General features: G+C 41.1%; 1 protein-coding gene across 3 annotated transcripts in view; it reads right to left on the bottom strand.

Moving 5' to 3' along the window:
• The window catches only part of CDHR1 (cadherin related family member 1), a 34,127-nt gene that overhangs the window by 14,911 nt on the left and 587 nt on the right, over positions 1-18,629 (bottom strand). For 2 of the 3 annotated variants that reach the window (XM_026672735.2, XM_087963963.1), the window contains exons 2-10: positions 18,167-18,262; positions 12,696-12,841; positions 11,698-11,748; positions 11,086-11,175; positions 10,246-10,332; positions 7,317-7,433; positions 6,701-6,844; positions 3,186-3,264; positions 695-795 (exon numbers count right to left, since the gene is read on the bottom strand). In XM_026672735.2, the coding sequence (XP_026528520.1) occupies positions 695-795; positions 3,186-3,264; positions 6,701-6,844; positions 7,317-7,433; positions 10,246-10,332; positions 11,086-11,175; positions 11,698-11,748; positions 12,696-12,841; positions 18,167-18,262 (911 nt within the window). The remainder of the gene's footprint in view (positions 1-694; positions 796-3,185; positions 3,265-6,700; positions 6,845-7,316; positions 7,434-10,245; positions 10,333-11,085; positions 11,176-11,697; positions 11,749-12,695; positions 12,842-18,166; positions 18,263-18,629) is intronic. The other variant, XM_087963964.1, reaches the window with a different exon arrangement.

Below are 18,629 nucleotides of genomic sequence, written 5' to 3'. Positions count from 1 at the left end.
GAGAAGGAGGGAATGAGGGAAGGAAGCCAAAAATGCAGAAAAAATAAATAAGAAATGACTTCCAGTCTTCTTTAATATTGTAAGTAGAAATTTAATTTGATCTCTTACAGTTAGAAGATAACTTTCATTTTTCTCTCGTCTATTATTTTTTCTAATAATCAAACCATCATTATTTTCTGTTTCACACACAAAGTCTCTTTCATGTTATTTCCTCTTCTTTTGACTCAAAATCACACACACTGTTTAAGTTGAAAGCTGCAAAATAGATATCTCATTACCTCAACATGTCTCTGACTGCGCATTCCCTTAGAACTGGGGTCTTGAAAATAGGGATATTTTTTTTTTACTTGTCCTGGAGTGATTTCATCATCATTAACATGCTGTGTGACTTTCTTTTTAGGCTTGTGCTGTTTCCTAAAACCTAGCTGTAACACTTTCCTGACCTACTTTAGATGCACCTGAACAAATTTATCCATTTATTCCATAATTTCTGGGGTCATGATTAAATAAGATCAGGGTTTTGTTGTGCCAATTATCTTTTTGGTAGATGCAGTGTGGACTGATGTTCTTGATGTTTCAGTTCTCTGGGGAAAAGTGTGTGCTATCTTTGCAGATGTTGAAATTCTGCACAATATAAATCCATCACAATCATGGCAAGACCATAGGTTTATGGTGAGAAAGTAAGACAAAGTACCTGGACTTTCAGTTCATATACTTCTTTCTTCAGTTTAGTTGGGCTTTTAACAACAGAAATAGCTCCTGTTGCATTATTTATTTCAAATGAACCTTCACTTCCTGTGAAGAACAGAGATATGCAAGGTTAGCCCTGTGGAAATTTTAGTTTTCTAGAAAGAAGAGTCACTCAATCCTGTTGTTATGAGACAATTAGTTGAGTACAGCAGCTAATGACTTTGGATGGGGGTCATACCACAGAACAATGAAGTTACATGGATTTCACCAAAGGCCTTCCTATTTGGAGAATTGGAAGGGATCTCAGAAGTTATCTAATGTCTAGGGTTATTGTGATGATAAAATGGACATGCCTTCCAATCCTTATTCTTCCAAAAACATATTTTTCTGTTCAATGTCTTTCTGGATAAAGCAGAAGAAATGTGTATATTTAAAATATACATTTTAAATTTCAGTAAGCTGAAAGGAAGAGATTTCAGGACCCTGGAGAGCGATAAGCAAAACCATCTCTAAAAACCCAATTTAGGATAGAGATACCTTTTCTCAAACGCAAGTGAGGGTATGAATAATAAACCCTGTTTCTCTCTCCTCTCTCTCTCTCTCTCTCTCTCTCTCTCTCCCTCCCTCCCTCCCTCCCTCCCTCCCTCCCTCCCTCTCTCTCTCTCCAACTACAGATTTCAGTCTTGCATGGTGCCATTACTTTTAGAACAACATCTAATAGAAATGTGTCTAGGATCAAGATTTAGTCTTGAGTTTAGAACACCCAGAAATTTGTTGTAGGAGTCTGTTTACAAACTTCTGTTGGTCCAGATTAATTAAATGGGTCTCTGTCTCTGTCTCTCTCAGAGCTTCTGTTGGGATGGGGGAGATGGACCTGGCCCTAAATCAGCAGTGGGCAGTGGCTTTTGCTCAGAAGGGGAAATCAAGAAATTTTCTTATTCCTCCCAGAGAAAGGACCAAAAAAGAGCTGGAAGAGACCTTGGAGGTCTTCTAATCCAACCCTTTGCTCAAGCAGGAGACCCTACGCATTTTAGACAAATGGATGTCCAATCTTTTTCTAAACACCTGCAGCATTGGAGCACCCACAACTTCTTGAGGCAAATTGTTCCACTGGTTGATTGTTCTCATTATCATGAATTTTCTCCTTAGTTCCAGGTTGCTTCTCCCCTTGATTTACTTTCCATCCATTGCTTGTTCTCCTGCCTTCAGGTGCTTTGGAGAATAGGATGACCTTCCCCCTCTTCTTTGTGGCAGCCCCTCAAATATTGGAGGACTGCAGTCATGTCACCCCTAGTCCTTCTTTCCGTTAAACTAGACATAGTTATTTTTAACATTCTGACACAAGAATTCCAAATTGGTAGTAGGGAGGTGATGTAGCATCAACTACAGGATAGAAAATGTGCCAATGTGTTTGGAGGAGAATTGGGATGTGTATTTTTGTGCCTAGCAGTGTCCCCAAAGAATCAGCAGTCTGGTGGGCAGAGGATGAATTTACTATTTTGGGAAAATAGAAACAGTGAGGAGACAAAATAAGCTTGACTGATTCACACGCAGGAAGAGCTGTGATTTTCCATACCCCCCACTGGCCCAGTTGGGGCTGGAGTTGGGGAGTGTTTGTAGTGTTGATGATGTTAAGCACACTTTGACATTTTTCTAGTGCATCATGCTTAAAAAGGTGAGACACTGCAGCACCTGCGGTTTTCAGGAACTGGGCCATTCGGTGGCAAGCTTTCCAAGGGCTGCAGTCCCTTGAAATGTGGGAATCAGAGATATTCCTAGCATTGAAGATCCTCCTGAACAATAACAACAGAAGTCTAAAAGAGCAGAATTTGTGTATAAAATTGCCCTGGATCTCTCTATAAGCCCACTCTAAGGATCTACGCCCCACCTTGGAATGCCAAAGTATTGGCTATGTGAAGCATAAGCTGATTAAAAAGAGAGAACATTTTTAATTAGCAGATGTATAATTATACCTCCCAGCCATGAGAACATGTCTCATGAAGATAAGTGAGAAGATTTCACTTTCACAAGTTTCATTTCCTATGCACATTTCTGGAGTGGGGAGGGGAAACACACACTCTGTCACACACTTTTTGCAACAACTTGAAATTATCCTTATGTCAAGTATGAATGTCTTCTAATTCCCCCCAAACCAACCAACCTGTGAAGGGATATGAGTCAGAAAGTTAAGCCCTCATGACAACAACAACAACTGCTTTTTCCTAAAAGTGGTTTGATTTTTCCAGGCTGATGGCTGAGTTTGTGATTCAACAAGAAGCATATAAAGCAACACAACACACCAATGCAGGGGATTTGGTGAATCGTATGAGGTCAAATATTGGGCAAGTGCAAATCGGCAATGTGTACAAAAACATTTTCAGAATATTTTACAGCTGTTTCCCTGGGAAATCATTCTGATAGGTATTGTCAAGGTTTTCTCTCTTCCTTCCTCTGACTACCTCAGTTATGTCTTCCCAGTTACACCAACCACTTACCATTCACAATGCTGTAATAGATGTCATTAGGTTTTCCCCTGTCTCCATCAATGGCAACCACAGTTATAACTTCCGATCCCTAGGGAGAAAAAGGAAGGGAAAATCTGTATCAAGAGGCCTAACTGTCAGGATCTCCATCCTCAGCCTGGCACCTTGCTGGCATCCTGCCATCAAAGGGGAAGGGGGGGGGAATTTGGGGCAATCCACCCCTGTGAAGCTACTTGTGGGAAATGGGGAGGGGGAGCTGACCTGGGAAGATGACCACAGCTGATCGTACCAGATAAGACCAGAGCTGTTTATTCTGAGGAGGTGGGATGGGGCATCACAGGGGAGGGGAAACTTGCAATTTTTTGGAAGGAGACTAGACTAGAATTCTTTATTGGCCAAGTCTGATTGGACACACAAGGAATTTGGTGCATAAACTCTCAGTGTACATATACAACCAACAAAATGATAAGTCATAGATCATAAATCACAAAGTACAATCATAATCATAAGATACAAACAGCAAGTGATAAATCATAAGAAACCAATAGGAGAAGGTAGTAGGGAAGATGAGAAGGATGATAGCAATGTAGCAGCATCCTGAAGGGAGTAGTTGAAACAGTTTATGTCCAGGATATGAGGGGTCTATAGATATTTTCTCATCCCTCTTTCTGGCTCATATAGAATTTGGGTCCTCAATGGAAGGTAGGCTGGTTGCAATTGTGTTTTCTGCAGCTCTAACTATTCTTTGGAATCTGGGTCTGTCTTATTTGGTTGCTGTGCCAAACCAGACAATTACAGAGGAAAAATGACAGACTCAATAATTCCTCTGTAGAATTGTCTCAAAAGATCCTTGGGCAGTCTGAGTGTTCTGAGTTGTATTGTATTAAAACCCAAAGATCAATGTACTGATATTTGGGTTTCAAGATGGCTATCAATATTTCTGTATGTTCTAGATATGTCTAGGCTACTTTTAACCCAGTTGAAATGTTAGCTTTCAATGTTCAATCCAATATGGGATCATCAGATGCTACATGAGATGGAACTCCAGTTGAGACATCTGAAGGTCCAGGATCATGCAGAAGTGTCTGTGTGGACATAAAACATCTCCACTGCTTTGCCTTGAAGAGCTAGCCATGAAATCCTGCAAATCTTAAATTTCCTGAAATGCTTAGGCAACTGAAGTACTTTTCTATTTGTCTAAAAAGAAACCTGGAGGGCTTCTGGTGCCTCCTTGCCTGATTATGTTTTAATCTGGAAACTATCCAAATACTGAATTAAAAATTGGAGATGGTTCAGTCTTCTGCCTAGGCTGGGTGAACATGTTCTTCAAGAAAGAACAGATCAACACTGGAAAGGGTGTGCTTTTGTTTTCTAAATAGCCAACCTTGATTCTCATATGTTCAGCCTGCATCTGATTAATTGCTCTTCACTACACATGTGATGATGGCTTATGTGTTTCTGAACTACGTGACAAGAAAACATGACCGTCTATCTTGCTTGTCCTGGAGATATCAGCACCTCGGTATTCACATCTTATCAATAGATAATAAAAATATTTTTCCTCAGAGATCATTAATGCTTAATTGCATTGTTTTCTTCAGTGGTTTCCGCTTCAAAGTCCCCTATTTCGTTATTAGGGTGTTTCCAGATCACTGGTTAATAGTTATATTAAGTTAATTATTATCTTGCCACATTTTATTGCCATAGATTACAAAGTGGAAGAAAGACACCTCCAGTATTCCCAGAAATTTGCCATCTGATTGGCAAAACTATCATAATATGTACAGTAAAATACGGTGCCACAAAATAGAAATGATTGCAACACAAGATAAGAAAAAGTAGGAAGAGGAATCGGCTATAAATAAAACTCCAGAGCCAATTCACACACTGGCCTGGACTCTTGGCTGATTCTAAATCCATTTGTAGTCTTGCAAATTAAAACAGGATTAACCAAAATCTCATAGGCAGCAATAAGTTGGACTTGGCTGTCTGCTGAGACTAAATCCTGCAGTTGGACGGGGCTATTCATTCTCTTTTCCAGTTTTGCAGATTGTAGTAGCGTGGAGGAATGTGCTTGGAAGTAAAAATAAAATTACATTCTGGGCTCAATTAGATCATGTCCATGTCTGTTTCATGTATGAGAGCATTGTGAATTCATTGCAGAAAGAGGCAATTTTTTTAAATATCATTTTTATCCTCTCCCTTCTGTTTCTATTGTCTATCTCAGAGTTTTTTCAAACTTGGCAAGTTTAAGACTTTACTTCCCAGAATTCCCCAGCAGCATTAAAACCTTAGTAAGACCACACTTGGAATATTGCAGGCAGCTTTGGTCACCACACTACGGTTTAGAAAAGTGTTGAGGCTTTGCATAGAGTGGAGAGAAGAGCAACTAAAATGATTAAGGGCCTGGAGACTAAAATGGACGAAGAACGGTTGCAGGAACTGGGTATGGCCAGTCTAGAGAAAAGAAGGACTAGAGGAGACATGATAGCAGTCTTCCAATATTTGAGGGGCTGCCCCAAAGAAGAGGGGGGACAACTTATTCTTTAAAGCATCAGAAGACAAGACAAGAACCAGTGGATGGGAACTAATCAAGGAGAGAAGCAACCTAGAACTAAGGAGACACTTCTTAACAGTAAGGACAGTTAACCGGTGGAACAGCTTCCCTCCAGAAGTTGTAGGGGCTTCATCACTGGAGCCTTTTAAGAAGAGACTGGACAGTCACTTGTCTGGAATGGTCTCTAGGGTCTCCTGCTTGAGCAAGGGGTTGGACTAGAAGACCTCCAAGGTCCCTTCCAACTCTGTTATTCTGTATCCTGTATGCTTATTTCTTTTTCATGCTGGTGACAACCATGGGTTATATAATAGCTTCCCCAAGTTTCTCTTCAATGTTTCTTTCATATCAAGGTCATTTCTAATTTGCAATACAATGGCTCACTGATTTTCAACCTCCTGTCCTAGCAGAATCTACCTGTGCTCTTCTGTTGTTTCTAAAGTTCTGCTGAAGCAGCCGGCTAAAAGGAGTGGGGGGGAGAAAGGGACACCAGCAGGTATTGCAGGGTCGTTCTCTACATATAGAGCTCTTTACATCTCAGCCATTTTGTTTTGAGAAACAAATTGCAGAATCCATACTGACAGAGGAGAATATCTGTAGCTCAGGGTTAAACTGTGGGATCCTTTTCACCCTCTGAGCTTGGTGGTTTTCTTGCAGACATTTCATTACCAAACTAGGTAACATCATCAGTGCTCAAAGTTTACTCTCTGTTTATGTACAAGTGGTTTGCCCTGTCAGTGTTGGTGGGAGTAGTCTTGGCAATTCCTTGATTAGGCTGCTGTTTACTGTTAGCTTGTTTGTCTCAGCTGACAGATCTTTGTTTCTCTTACCTCACTTCCCTCTAGCATTGATGATGTTACCTACTTTGGTAATGAAACTTCTGCAAGAAAACAACCAAGCTCAGAGAGCACCAAGGACCCCTCAGAATCCATACTGTTTTGGGTGGGGTAAACAGGATCCCCTCAATACTCACCACCAGTGTGTCCTCATACACATACCCATAGTAGGGTGTGCCCACAAAAATTGGTGGTGTGTCTTGAATATCCTCAACATTGATTGTGATGGTAGTTGTGGCTGAAAACACCTTGTGATTCCCATGAAGCTTTCCACCACCATCCTGGGAGGCAAAAAGAATTCCAAGATTGTTATAAACCACTGGATCAACCCAAAATTGATATAGAATCTATAGGTTATGCTCATACAAACAGCACCAACCATCCCTTTCTCTTTGCTTAGTCTCAAATGCTCCTTGGAAAAATCAGATCTTTAGGAACTTCTCAAACATCAGCAGGGATCACGCTGGTGTCCAGATATAAGAAAGGAGCTCTTGCAGAAGATGTTGGTCACTGAATCCCTTCCCCAAAAACTGAATAGACCATCTATGTTGCCATCAGAAATCTAAGTTTAAGGCAACTTTTCTCAAGCTGGTGTCCTTTGACTGACATGTCTAGATTAGGCAGTTCATGGAAGTTCAAGGATGAAAAAGATCCAGAATCACCAATTTATCAATAGAAATTGTACTGTGTCCCATGATCTGCAGATCTGGTTTATATCATTATGCATTTGGCCCTTTGAGGAATATATTTTACCTTAGCTACTGCAGTCACGAAAAAAGTTCTTGCTTTTTCATAGTCAAGGTTGATCCCTGTTTTGATGCGAAGGACGCCACTATGACGATCTATGGTAAATTTATTCGTATGGATATTCTGGAAGAAAGAAACATGGGAAAGAAAGAAACAAAGAAGGAAAGAAAGAAGGAAGGAAGGGAGAAAGAGAGAGAGAAAGAAAGAAAGACAATGTTACACTGGCTATAGTCAACTGGTTTTGCATAGAAGGAGCCAGTGATGTCTCCTTTTGAAGTTGAGGGACTCTGCCCTTTTTCAAGGTAAGACTCTCTCAAGTTGAACTTGACTTTCAAGGACATCATTAACACAGTCATTTTGGGCAGCCAAAGAGAAAGGATTTGTCAATGCCCTCTGGGATGAAACTTTGACCATTTCTACCCTGCCAATCTTCTATTTTGCAAAAACAGGAACACAAATCCCCAGATCAGGAAGTGGGTCATGTCCCACCATTCTTTCACTGCTCTCCACTACATCAGATGCAAGGCAGGTTATTTTCTTCTGCAGGAGAGAGGAAACGAAATTTTACACTATGGCAATTGAGAGTTCAAGGGCGCTTTGTAAGCTGCAGAGAGATCCTTCTATTTATGGAACTGACTGAATGCCCCAAAGGTGGTGCTTTTTCAAAAGGCAACTGAACTTCCTTTTGTTTTTCCACAAAGACTTTTTGCTTCTCATCCAAGAAGCTTCTTCTTTGGGACAACCATGAGCTGGATGTCTGAGAATCTCCTTAGACACCAAACAACCAATGTTTACCAGTTCATTTTTCTATCCCTTTCCTAATGCTTGTGTGGATCCCCAACACCCTGGCCAGTTTTTCTAAGATCTACAGTAGGAAGAAAGGATTGGTGACCTTGGATTCCTTCATTGTCCACTTGTATTCACAGATTTCTGCCAATCATAATTTGTCTCTAAGAGTGAAAAGAAAGCTGCATAGCCTTCAAGTGTTCTTCAAGCACCCTGAGATTCAAAAGGGACAATTTTCAGTTGGGTGAATTTTCTTTTATTTTCTTTCAAATATAATAGAAGAAACAGAAGAAGGTGGAAAATGCTTGCATATCTAATCCAAACTTAAATCCCTAATCTTTTCTTAAATGACAAGTTCAAAACTCATTTCAACATTCCTGGGTATTTATGGGGAACATTAGAGGGAAAACACAGCTTTACATGCCTTATCCCACCAGTTAATTTTCCACATGCAAGGACTTTTTGGTGACAGAGGACTGCGGGCTATTGTTTATGTATTAAAACACAGATTTCCTAATTTTAGAATTTTCCCCTTCTATTCCTGCTCAGCTCATCAAAAACAAAGCAAGATACAACACAACATAGTAATTCAGGTTTTAAATTTAACCTACAATACAACCAGCAAGAAGGAAAGAAAATCACACTCAATGTTAAGCAAAACCAAACAGCATTTTTCAGAAAGTTTCTAAGAAGCAGAGATCTCCTAAGATGGCAGTAGAAACCTCAGAAAATAAATATGAACCTAAACATCAGGATGAGCTTGTGAGGAGGACCCTGCTGGAACAGAAAAAGAATGAAAACCCAGAAGACTCTTTTGAGAAAGAATGAATCGTCTTCCTCCCTGTCTTGGCCATGAACAAAATTTGGCTTGGCTTATGTGCTGCTCCTATTAAGAAGATTACATTCAATCCTCCTTAAATCTGTGTGCTTTCAAAAGAAGCTACTTGATCAGTTGTCCTAGATCTACTCTGATGCTACAGTAATTGGTTTCTTGAAATTTTCCAAGACTTCAAATTAGGCAAGAAACATTATTCTGCCCTGAGATTTTGTTTTTATCTTGTAAATTCTACTAGTTTAGATAACATCCAACTTTATTTTATTTGGATTTTTAGTTTTGGTAGCAAATAAACTCATCTCGGTGGCCCCTCGTTCAAAAATACTCCCCCCACCACTAAAAACAGTATATGTGAGCTGCTCCAGGGCTAAAAATAAAAAAAATTCTTTCATCCCCACATCAGGTAAAAGAAAAAAAATCAGTTTGGCTCTTCTCTTTACCTTGAATTTTTATCTTGAATGAATGAATGAATGAAGGAAGGAAGGAAGGAAGGAAGGAAGGAAGGAAGGAAGGAAGGAAGGAAGAACCGAGGGATTTGTATGAGTAGAAACTGCAAAAGCCTTGCAATTTACCTTTCCTTTTGAAAAACCTGAAGCCAGGAACCTAGATTTGTAGTGATCCATTATTTTTTATTTACTTTTATTTATTTATTTGTCAATAGTTTGCAAGATAATAAATATAAATATAAATACAGGAAATGGGTACGAATAAAAGGGGACAATAGGACAGGGAAGGCAGGCACGATTCTGCGCTTATGCACTCACCTTACAGACCTCTTAGGAATGGGGTGAGGTCCATAGTGGATAGTTTGAGGGTAAGGAGTGGGGGTCCTTTTAGGGTCCACAAGTGGGGGGAAAGGCCACCTCTAACCTCCCCGCATCCACAATATACTCCTGTGTTTTCAGACACACACACTGCTCTTACGTCAGAATAAGAGGAGCTCAGCTCCTGAACAGAAATGTCAATTTTAGGAGCTGCATCCCTTCTATCCCTCCCTCCCCCTCTCTCCCTCCCTCCCTCCCCGCCTCTCTCTCCTGGTGCTTCCTCTCTAGAACATCATCTCTCTGGTTTCCTCCCTGATATTGTTCTGATAATTGTTCAAAACCGGGCTGTCCTCCCAGGTCTCGGGGTAGCGCGTCACAAGCACAAAGTTGTGCATTTGTTTCTCCCAGAGCCTCACAACCCGTTTCTTCTGATCTCTTTGTTCCTTACTTTTTAAAACCTGTGAGCCATCCAAAATGGTTGGTCGGTCACCTTCTAAGTGGAATAAAAACCAAAGACCCCAAAGACTCCGTGTCTTAAACACAGCTTTACCTGCAGGAAATAGTTAATGCTGCCTCCTGAGCCTGTGTCTCTGTCCACGGCTTCGATTTGGAAGATGCTGCTCCCAACCGGCGTGTTCTGAAAATCCAGAAAAAGAGTTGAATTAGGCCTGAAAGCAAAAACAGCAATAGCAAGGGGTGGGATGGAAGAAGGTAGTGACCAAAGGTGGAGGGGTCAGAGAAAAAATAGGTGGGAAGAAGTGACTAAAAAAGGACAAGACTGCACTACCTAAGTAAGAGTGTACTGGAGAAGGAGACCGTGAGAGGTCCTACTGAGAGGAAACCAGCCAACAAATACAAGGAATGTAATGTCTTCTCCATCCCCACTACCTTCACAATGATGAAAGGAGACACAAAACAAGTAGGAAAGCAACCTGTCCACTGTAAATTTCCCAAGAAAAATCAAACATGATAATGATGTAACATTTGACAGAAATGACCTGTAGAACTGGACCTTCTCAAATACTCGTATATGTTGCTTTATACAAATCCAATCACACAGCTCCTCCTCCCTCCTCCTCCTCCTCCTCCTCCCACTATTCCTATCTCTATCCCCTCCCCCCACTTTTGTTCTATGTAATTCAAGGCAGTGGACATACCTGCTTCCTAATAATCCCATGAGGTGGGTTGGTCTGAGAGAGAGAGAATAACTGCTCCAATGTCATCCAGCTGGATTTCATGGCTATGACAAGACCAGAATTCATAATCTCCTGGTTTCTAGACCAACAACTTACCACTACGCCAAACTAGCTATTATATCAGTGTCATAGCTTTGTCCCTCATGAAGCTTTGTCATTCCAGCTACCCAAGAGTCTAAGCAAAACCCACCAACCTCTTGGACTTGAACGATGTAAGGTGTGTTGATAAATTCTGGTCTCTCGTCATTTGCATCTGTTATAACGATTCTGACTTTCTCAGCCACCTAAAGTTGAACATGGGAACAGTTCAGGCAGGCACTGGGACTTACACACAGTCCTGTGCATGCTTGTTTGCTTATTGCATCCTAGTCTACTGTTAATGGATGAAAGAAATACAGCAGTAACAAAGGACTGCAGTATAAAGATGGAAAAATACACCCTGGAGATTTAAGTGACCAGGATAGTAACAGCAATGAGCCTTCCAAAAGTGTTATTGGTTACATACATTCAAGGAAGTGCATTGTGTTCAGAATGAATGAGAAAAATTCAAGTCAATGACTTTTTTAAAAAAAATCTGCACATTTTGCTTTTAAAGGAGAGAATAGCTCAATAGCAAAACACACAAATGTCTTAGAGGAGTTTTGGGATCAGGCAGCAAAATCTGGAAGATTTCTGAGATTTTAGAGAATTCAGTGCAAAAATACCTCAGCTAAAGTGTGTGTGTGAAGCATAAAGTGAAGTGGTGTGAAGCACATGGAACAAAACACCTGTAATGATTGAAAGCACCTTTCTACTGATATACTCACCGTGCTTAAGCCGTCGGAAATATTAACGAGGACTTCGATCTCATCTTGGGTCTGAGGGTGTCAAGAAGGGTGCATTTTAGCAATGGTTTATAACACACAAACCCCTGATTTCTCTTCACTTTGGGTTTAATAAGAAAATAGGCAATGCAGCCCCACAGGTTAAATGCTACAGTGTAAACTCACAACGGCCAGGCTTGAGGGTCCCCAGAACCGAGTTCAACAGGGCTCCCCTAGTCTAGGCAGATGTCTCCATACAGGTAGTCCTTGACTGATGACCACAATTGAGACTGACATGCCTGTTGTTAAGTGAGACATTGGCTGAGTGCGTTTTGCCCCATTTTGTGACTTTTCTTGGCCCAGTTGGTAAGGGAATCATTGCAGTTGTTAAGCTAAGATAACATGGTTCAGAGAATCCAGCTTCTCCTTTAACTTTGCTTGACAGAAGGTCGTAAACATATGATCCCAGGACCTTGCAACCATCATAAATATGAGTCAGTTGCCCAGCACTTGAATTTTGATCCTGTGGCGGGGGGGGGGGTGGGGAATGCTGCAATGTTTGTGTGTTTAGTACTGCTGTAACTTTGAAGAGCCTGTTGTGACCAAACTAAACCTAACCCTACCTCCACAAAAGGAGGTGGTCATGAAAAATAACCCAAATATTTGTCATAACTAAGCCCTTATGATGCTTCTCACAGATTCAACCTGTGGAGAGCCATTGAAATGAGAATGCCCACCAGGCTTCTAGAATTGATCAGAGACATTCGAATATTTATTTTAGCAACAACCGTACATTTGGCCCGAACCACTTGAGACTGGAGACAGACTGAGCATTCCTGTCCTCAAGCAGGACTAACGCCTATGACTGCAACAGGGAGAAGAATTCTCGGCTTGCATGTCTAGGGGGAACTTCTTTCAAATGATATAGCTTAATTCACACCGAGGTCACTCCTGAAGCCGTGGGAAAATAAGATTTCGAAACAGATCCTCCTGGCCTGTACCTCTCGATCAAGCTCTGCAATCAGGGTGACATTTCCGTAGTTTTCATCCACGGCAAAGTATTTTCTGGCTCCTGCCTCAAAGGTTATGCCGTAGGTCACTGGATCTCCTTCTGGATCTGTTCCGTTTAGGGTATAAACATGTGTACCTATAACAGTAAGAGTTTTTGATATATATATATTTGTACAGCTTCTCAAAGGTTTTTCAAATGTTTTTGTTAAAGAGTGGACATTATTATTGTATTGTTAAGGCAGCTATTATGGGAATTATGCTAACCACTAATTTGCAACTTCCATCACTTTGGAAAGTCAGTTCTGAAGGTCTCCATCTATTTTGGATGATTTCTGTAGCACTTAATTGACCAGGTGCGTGTTTCTGTGCCATCAAGGCTGATTTGACCCCTGGCAATTCTCTGAAAAAACAACAACACATCTCTCCAGGGTTTTTTTGGGCAAGATTTCAGAAGAGTTGGCCATTGCCTCCTTTCTAGGGCTGAGAGAGGGTGGCCGGTCCAAAGCCACCCAGCTGGCTTTCTGTCTAGGATGGGACTAGAACTCAAGAGTCTCCCGGTTTCTAGCCTTAGTCCCTTCACCAAAGTGCCTTCCCTGCTTCCATCGACCAACTGAACTTGACTCAGAAAAGCTAAGCAGGGCCAGGGCTGGTTAGTATTTGGATGGAACTAAAGGTGGAACTCATTCCTCACAGTTTTACTTGCAGCAATAATTAATTGAGATAGGCTGGACTGAGAGAGTGAGCTTCCATACCTCAGGGTAAATTTCAACCTGCATCTCTGGGGTGACAGTCCGAATCTTGATCACTACACCACACCGATTGTCCTGCTCTTGCTTTCTAATGGGTCGATTTGGAATTACCCATTATTTAAAAAAAAAAAAACACTTGAGTAAGAATAAAGCTGGATCAGGACATTCAAAATGAGAGGAACAGGACAAGGTGTCTTTGTAGGAAATTATCTCCCGGATGATTGAGCCCAATTGAAGTGATAAACTCCTTGTGGTCACCTAAAGCTCTGGAGAAAGTTTATGTCCAAGGAGGCTTCCATCCAAATGATCTAGGCATAATCTCCTTCTAGTTGGCAAAGGAAGGTTTCAGAACCTCATTGTTATGGGGCAGAAAAATGCTGTAGGAGATAAATTGAGGTTTGTACCAAAAACTGTAGATCAAGCATGGTGAGCTTTTTAGACTCATTCTCAGTTTGGCCCTCACAGTGATTGAGTTGTTCAATCATGTAGAGATGAAGGGAAAAAAAATATAGGGTGAAATGCAAGGTCTTCTCTTCAAGACAAATGATGGACGTGGCTCTATAAAATCCTAATGTGGTGATCCTAATCCTAACCAACATTGATGATATTACTTAGATGGGTCATGAAACGTCTGCAAGAAAACAACCAAGCTCAGAGAGCCCCAAGGAGCCCTCATGTCAACCCTCAGCTACAATATTCTCTTTTATCTAATCTGAACCTTCAGCATGTTTCCTGACCCCAAGCAGGAAAGAACATTATGGGGTGAACATGAAGCCAAAGTGAACCCCTCATAACCATCAGGCAATCTTAATTTAAAAAAACAGTGTTATAAGTATGACTTATAGAAATGATTTTTTAAAAGAGCAGAATTTGTCCATTTATTGGGAAATTCAAGGACCTTTCAATACTTACACCTGACCACACCACAAAAATATCCTCCCAACACATTTTTCCTCTGTTACTTTCCCATGAAGTTGTTTTCAGTCTGTCCCTAGTTAAAGAAACAGGCAGTGTTAAGTCATCCAGAGCTGGGCTGATGTTAAATTTGTCCTTCCTTCCGGTGTTCTGACATTGGGTAATGTTTATATTCCCCAAAACAGAGGTGATAAAAACAAAAACAAAAGTGGAACTGGCAACAGGGACAGCACATTTGGTGCTTGTAAGAGGTTTTTGAGAACTTGTGGGTGGCTAGTGGGATCTGTAACACCACAGTGGAGAAAGAAAAAAGCATAGAATCAAAATCACGTAAAGTATTCGTACCGCTTTATAAAGCCTTAGGAAGGCCACACCTGGAATGTTGCCTCCAGTTTTGGTCACCACATTACAAAAAAGTTGTTGAGACTTTGGAAAAAGCGCAGAGAAGAGCAACTAGGATGATTAAAGAAAAGTCTAGAGACTAAAAGATAAGAAGAACAGTTGCAGGAACTGGGTATGGCCAATCTAGAGAAAAGAAGAACTAGGGGTGACATGATAGCATCTTCCAATATTTGAGGGGCTGCCACAGAGAGGAGGAAGGGGTCAAACAATTCTCCAAAGCACAAAAAAGCAAGACAAGAAACAATGAATGGAAACTAACCAAGGAGAGAAGCAATCTGGGTCTAAGAAGACATTTCCTGACAGTGAGAACAATTAACCTGTGGAACTACTTGCCTCCAGACATTGTGGAAGCTCCATCACTGGAAGCTTTCAAGAAGAGACTGGACAGCCACTTGTCTGAAATGGTTTAGGGCCTCCTGCTTGAGCAGGGGATTGGACTAGAAGACCTCCAAGGTCCCTTCCAACTCTATTCTGATTGATTGATCCTAAAACTCACAGGGAAGGGGAAATATTTTACCTTCACTGCATGGAAGGGGTTTGGTTAGCAGTGTGATGAAAAGTACTGGAGAAGATGAAAGGTTAATCTGCATGACTTCTTTAAAAAAAAAAAGGGAAATTGTTCTTCAGTTACAGCCCAATGGAATCCACTGGTTTTTCTGAGATGATCTCCTGCAGATGATTTGATGCTAGGCCAGTTGCCTGCAATCAAAATGTTAATCAAACTGGAGAGGTTGGTTTCTATTTCTATCCTAGATCAGACGGTGTCTAGCTGATAATTTTTACACCCTCTCGGCACTGACTCTCCATATCATTAACACTCTGAGAACATTTTCCAGCCTGGAATTAACACCAATTAAAATCTATCCTTGGCAGCTCTTGCTGAAAAGAAGAGAAAATTAAAATGAAGGCTTATCTTTATGAGTCCAAGCAAGACTCTTGGAGAAAAAGGTTCACAAAAGAATCTTCACCAGTGAAGCAGAGAACTTTTCTCCCTTGTCCATCAATGAAGATTTAATGGTGTTGAAACTTAATCAAGGTGTAAATCCACCCACATTCCCAATATAGCCAGCTATAAAGGAACCAATAAAGGGTGGAAGAAATGCATAAAGAGGTTTTAGAATCTACAGGTCCTTCCATCTTGGAAATAAAATGTAGACCACCACAGGCTCAGAAACCAGTAGCTTTGCACTACCTACGTCTTTCCCCAGAAGCTGCCTGCCTGGCTTCCACTGAAATTCGTCACTCAAAAAGATTTTTCTCCTCCTACATTAAAGGATATCAAAACTGGGTTGCCAAACCTTGTTTGTATGAGATTATTTTTCTAGGAGGTGTAGAACATGTATACCTTCCTGCCTTTTTGTTTGGAAAAAGACCATTCTGTGTTGTCCCAAAGGTGCTTTTTCAAGAGGCAACTGGACGGTGTTTTTTCCTTGAAGATGTTTCGCTTCTCATCCAAGAAGCTTCTTCAGTTCTGACTGGATGGTGGAGGACGGAAGGATTTATATCCCTTGCAGACAGTTGGTCATTGGCTCCCTTTCTGAGTCGTTAAGGCCACTTGGAGGTTTATCTATGCCTTCAGGGTCACCTCAATAGTGCAAATGGGAGCCTTCTTGGGACTGCCAAAAGGACTATGTTGTAAACAGGAGAAATGATTTGTGGTGTCATTTCCCTCCCCCTCTGTTGAGAGAGCAAGCTGTTTAATCTCAATGGAGATCGACTCTTGGACCCCTCTTTCACCCCAGCGGTCCTCTATGTCCAGAATGTGGACATAGAGCCATTCTACCTTCTGGTACAAGAGACTAGTAAATGGTAAGGAGAGAATGACAGCGTCTAATGGCTAGGAATGGCTTTGAACCCCAGAGGAAGGTAAAGGCTAGAAGAAGGAATGGAAGCTAGTTGGTGTAATAGTTAAAGGTGTCAGGCTAGAAGCCAGGAGAATGGAAATTCTAGTTCTCCCTTAGGGACAAACCCAACTGGGTGTCTTTGGCTCAATCATTCTCTCTCAGCCTCGAGAAGAAGAAGGTAAGAACAAGCCACTTCCCAAAAAAAGTTTCTACATTGTGATCAGGAAAACCAAATATCCATGTAAGCTTCACTTGAAGAAGACTTACCACTGCAAGAAAATGCTTTGCTCTTTGTTCCAGAGTCAACTGCACGACTATGGCAGAAATCACAGCATTCTCTGTGAATTTATACCTGTATGAAATTACACTTCAGTGAAGCAATTTAGACCCTGAATGGAAGAAACTTCTTGGATGAGAAGTGAAATGTTTTCAAAGAAGAAAAAAAAACCACAAGAACATCCAGTTGCCTTTTGGAAAAGCCCTTCTGGGATAACCGTGATCTGGATGATTAAAAATCTCTATAGATGTTTAGACCCTGGTTTACCTTGTCAACATAAAGGGGCACATCCAATTCCCTGTGACAAAGCCACATGGATTCCTCAGATGCCTTTGTTGGGAGACATCAGGAGACAAGCAAACTGACTCCACTGAAAAACATTTTTAGCACTTCCTAAAAAAGGTCCTTCATTCCTTTCTCACACTTGACCTCCTGATAATAGGTGGTCATTGAGAGAGAAAAGAAAATGTCCTCCTCCATCTGCGTCCCTCTAAAATGAGGACAGAGGAGAATAATTAGAAGAACTCAGGGGCATGGAAGAAGCTTTTCCATAAAACTGGTCAGCCTCAGCTGAGGGAGCTGTTCAGAAGAAGATTTTCTACACTTCATAGATGGACCCTCCAAGCCTGGGAGATACCTTCTGGATGGGAAGAAAAGCCAAGAAACAGCCAGTGCTTCACGGAGTACATTTGAAAAAAATGCTTTGCTTGAAGCTTTATCTAAATGAAGCATTCCTCTGAAACTTCACACAGCCCTAATATTTAACAAAAACACCCTTAAACTTTCCTCTAATATATCCAGAAGAAATAAAGGCTGGAGTCATGTATGAGGTTCAGAATAATTAGTCTGGTTGGGTTTTAGCACCATATCTGAAGGCAGACATTCCAATATGAAAACTGAAAAAGACTTCTAGAATAATTTATCCAGATCAGGATGGATTGTTCCACAAAACAGTGTGTGAATCCCAGCAATAACCACACTCCAGAAATCACAAACTTATGAACGACTGCATCGAAAGATAATGTAAACTGCTAGTATTGGGCAGGGACAAAATGATAGGCTACCTCAACTGGCCACCATCAAAGGATGTTCAGTCTAGAAGGCAAGAGAACAAATAACTATAATTCTTTTCTAGATTGGCACCAAATCTCATCTATGAATCTAGTCTATGAATTCTGGAAGCTGTTAGAGAATGCCATCACAGTCCCAACAAATACGGTGCAGAAACAAAACCTTTTTAAATACACAGAGAGGCACAAGAGCACAACACTGACCCACAGCTGTATCTTCTGAGAGGCTGAAGAGGGCCATATTCCCATTACTGCTGCTGGCTCCATTGTCAAAGAAATAGGGTGCGTAATTTGCCTGAACTGTAAGTTAAGAGAAAACAGAATTCAAGGGAGAAACATTCAGTAAGTGGAAAGTTAGTGAATGGACTTCTTTTCTTCTGTGCACACAGCTCAATTCAACCCCTCAGGTCTGCAGGTCCAATTCAAGCAGAGAAAACTCTGAACATCTCAAAAAATCACTTGCACTATGAATCTGGCCATGTTTTAAACTCAGACCCATGTCAGGCACAGGAAAGGAGATAAGGGAGACCTAATCTATCCCCCCAAAATGTTTGCTAGTCAGAATTCATCAAATCCCCCTGAATTGCACAAGGGCACCATATTCCATTCAACCTCCAGGCAATTCCTAAGTGATCTAAACAATGCCTCCTGGCTTTTTAAAGGGTTG

The sequence above is a fragment of the Notechis scutatus genome, chromosome 4, assembly GCF_049901735.1.
Source record: "Notechis scutatus isolate UNSWTSFEM ecotype Mainland chromosome 4, rNotScu1.2, whole genome shotgun sequence".
Classification (NCBI taxonomy): Eukaryota; Metazoa; Chordata; class Lepidosauria; order Squamata; family Elapidae; genus Notechis; species Notechis scutatus.
This window is presented reverse-complemented; position numbering and strand designations above follow the sequence as displayed.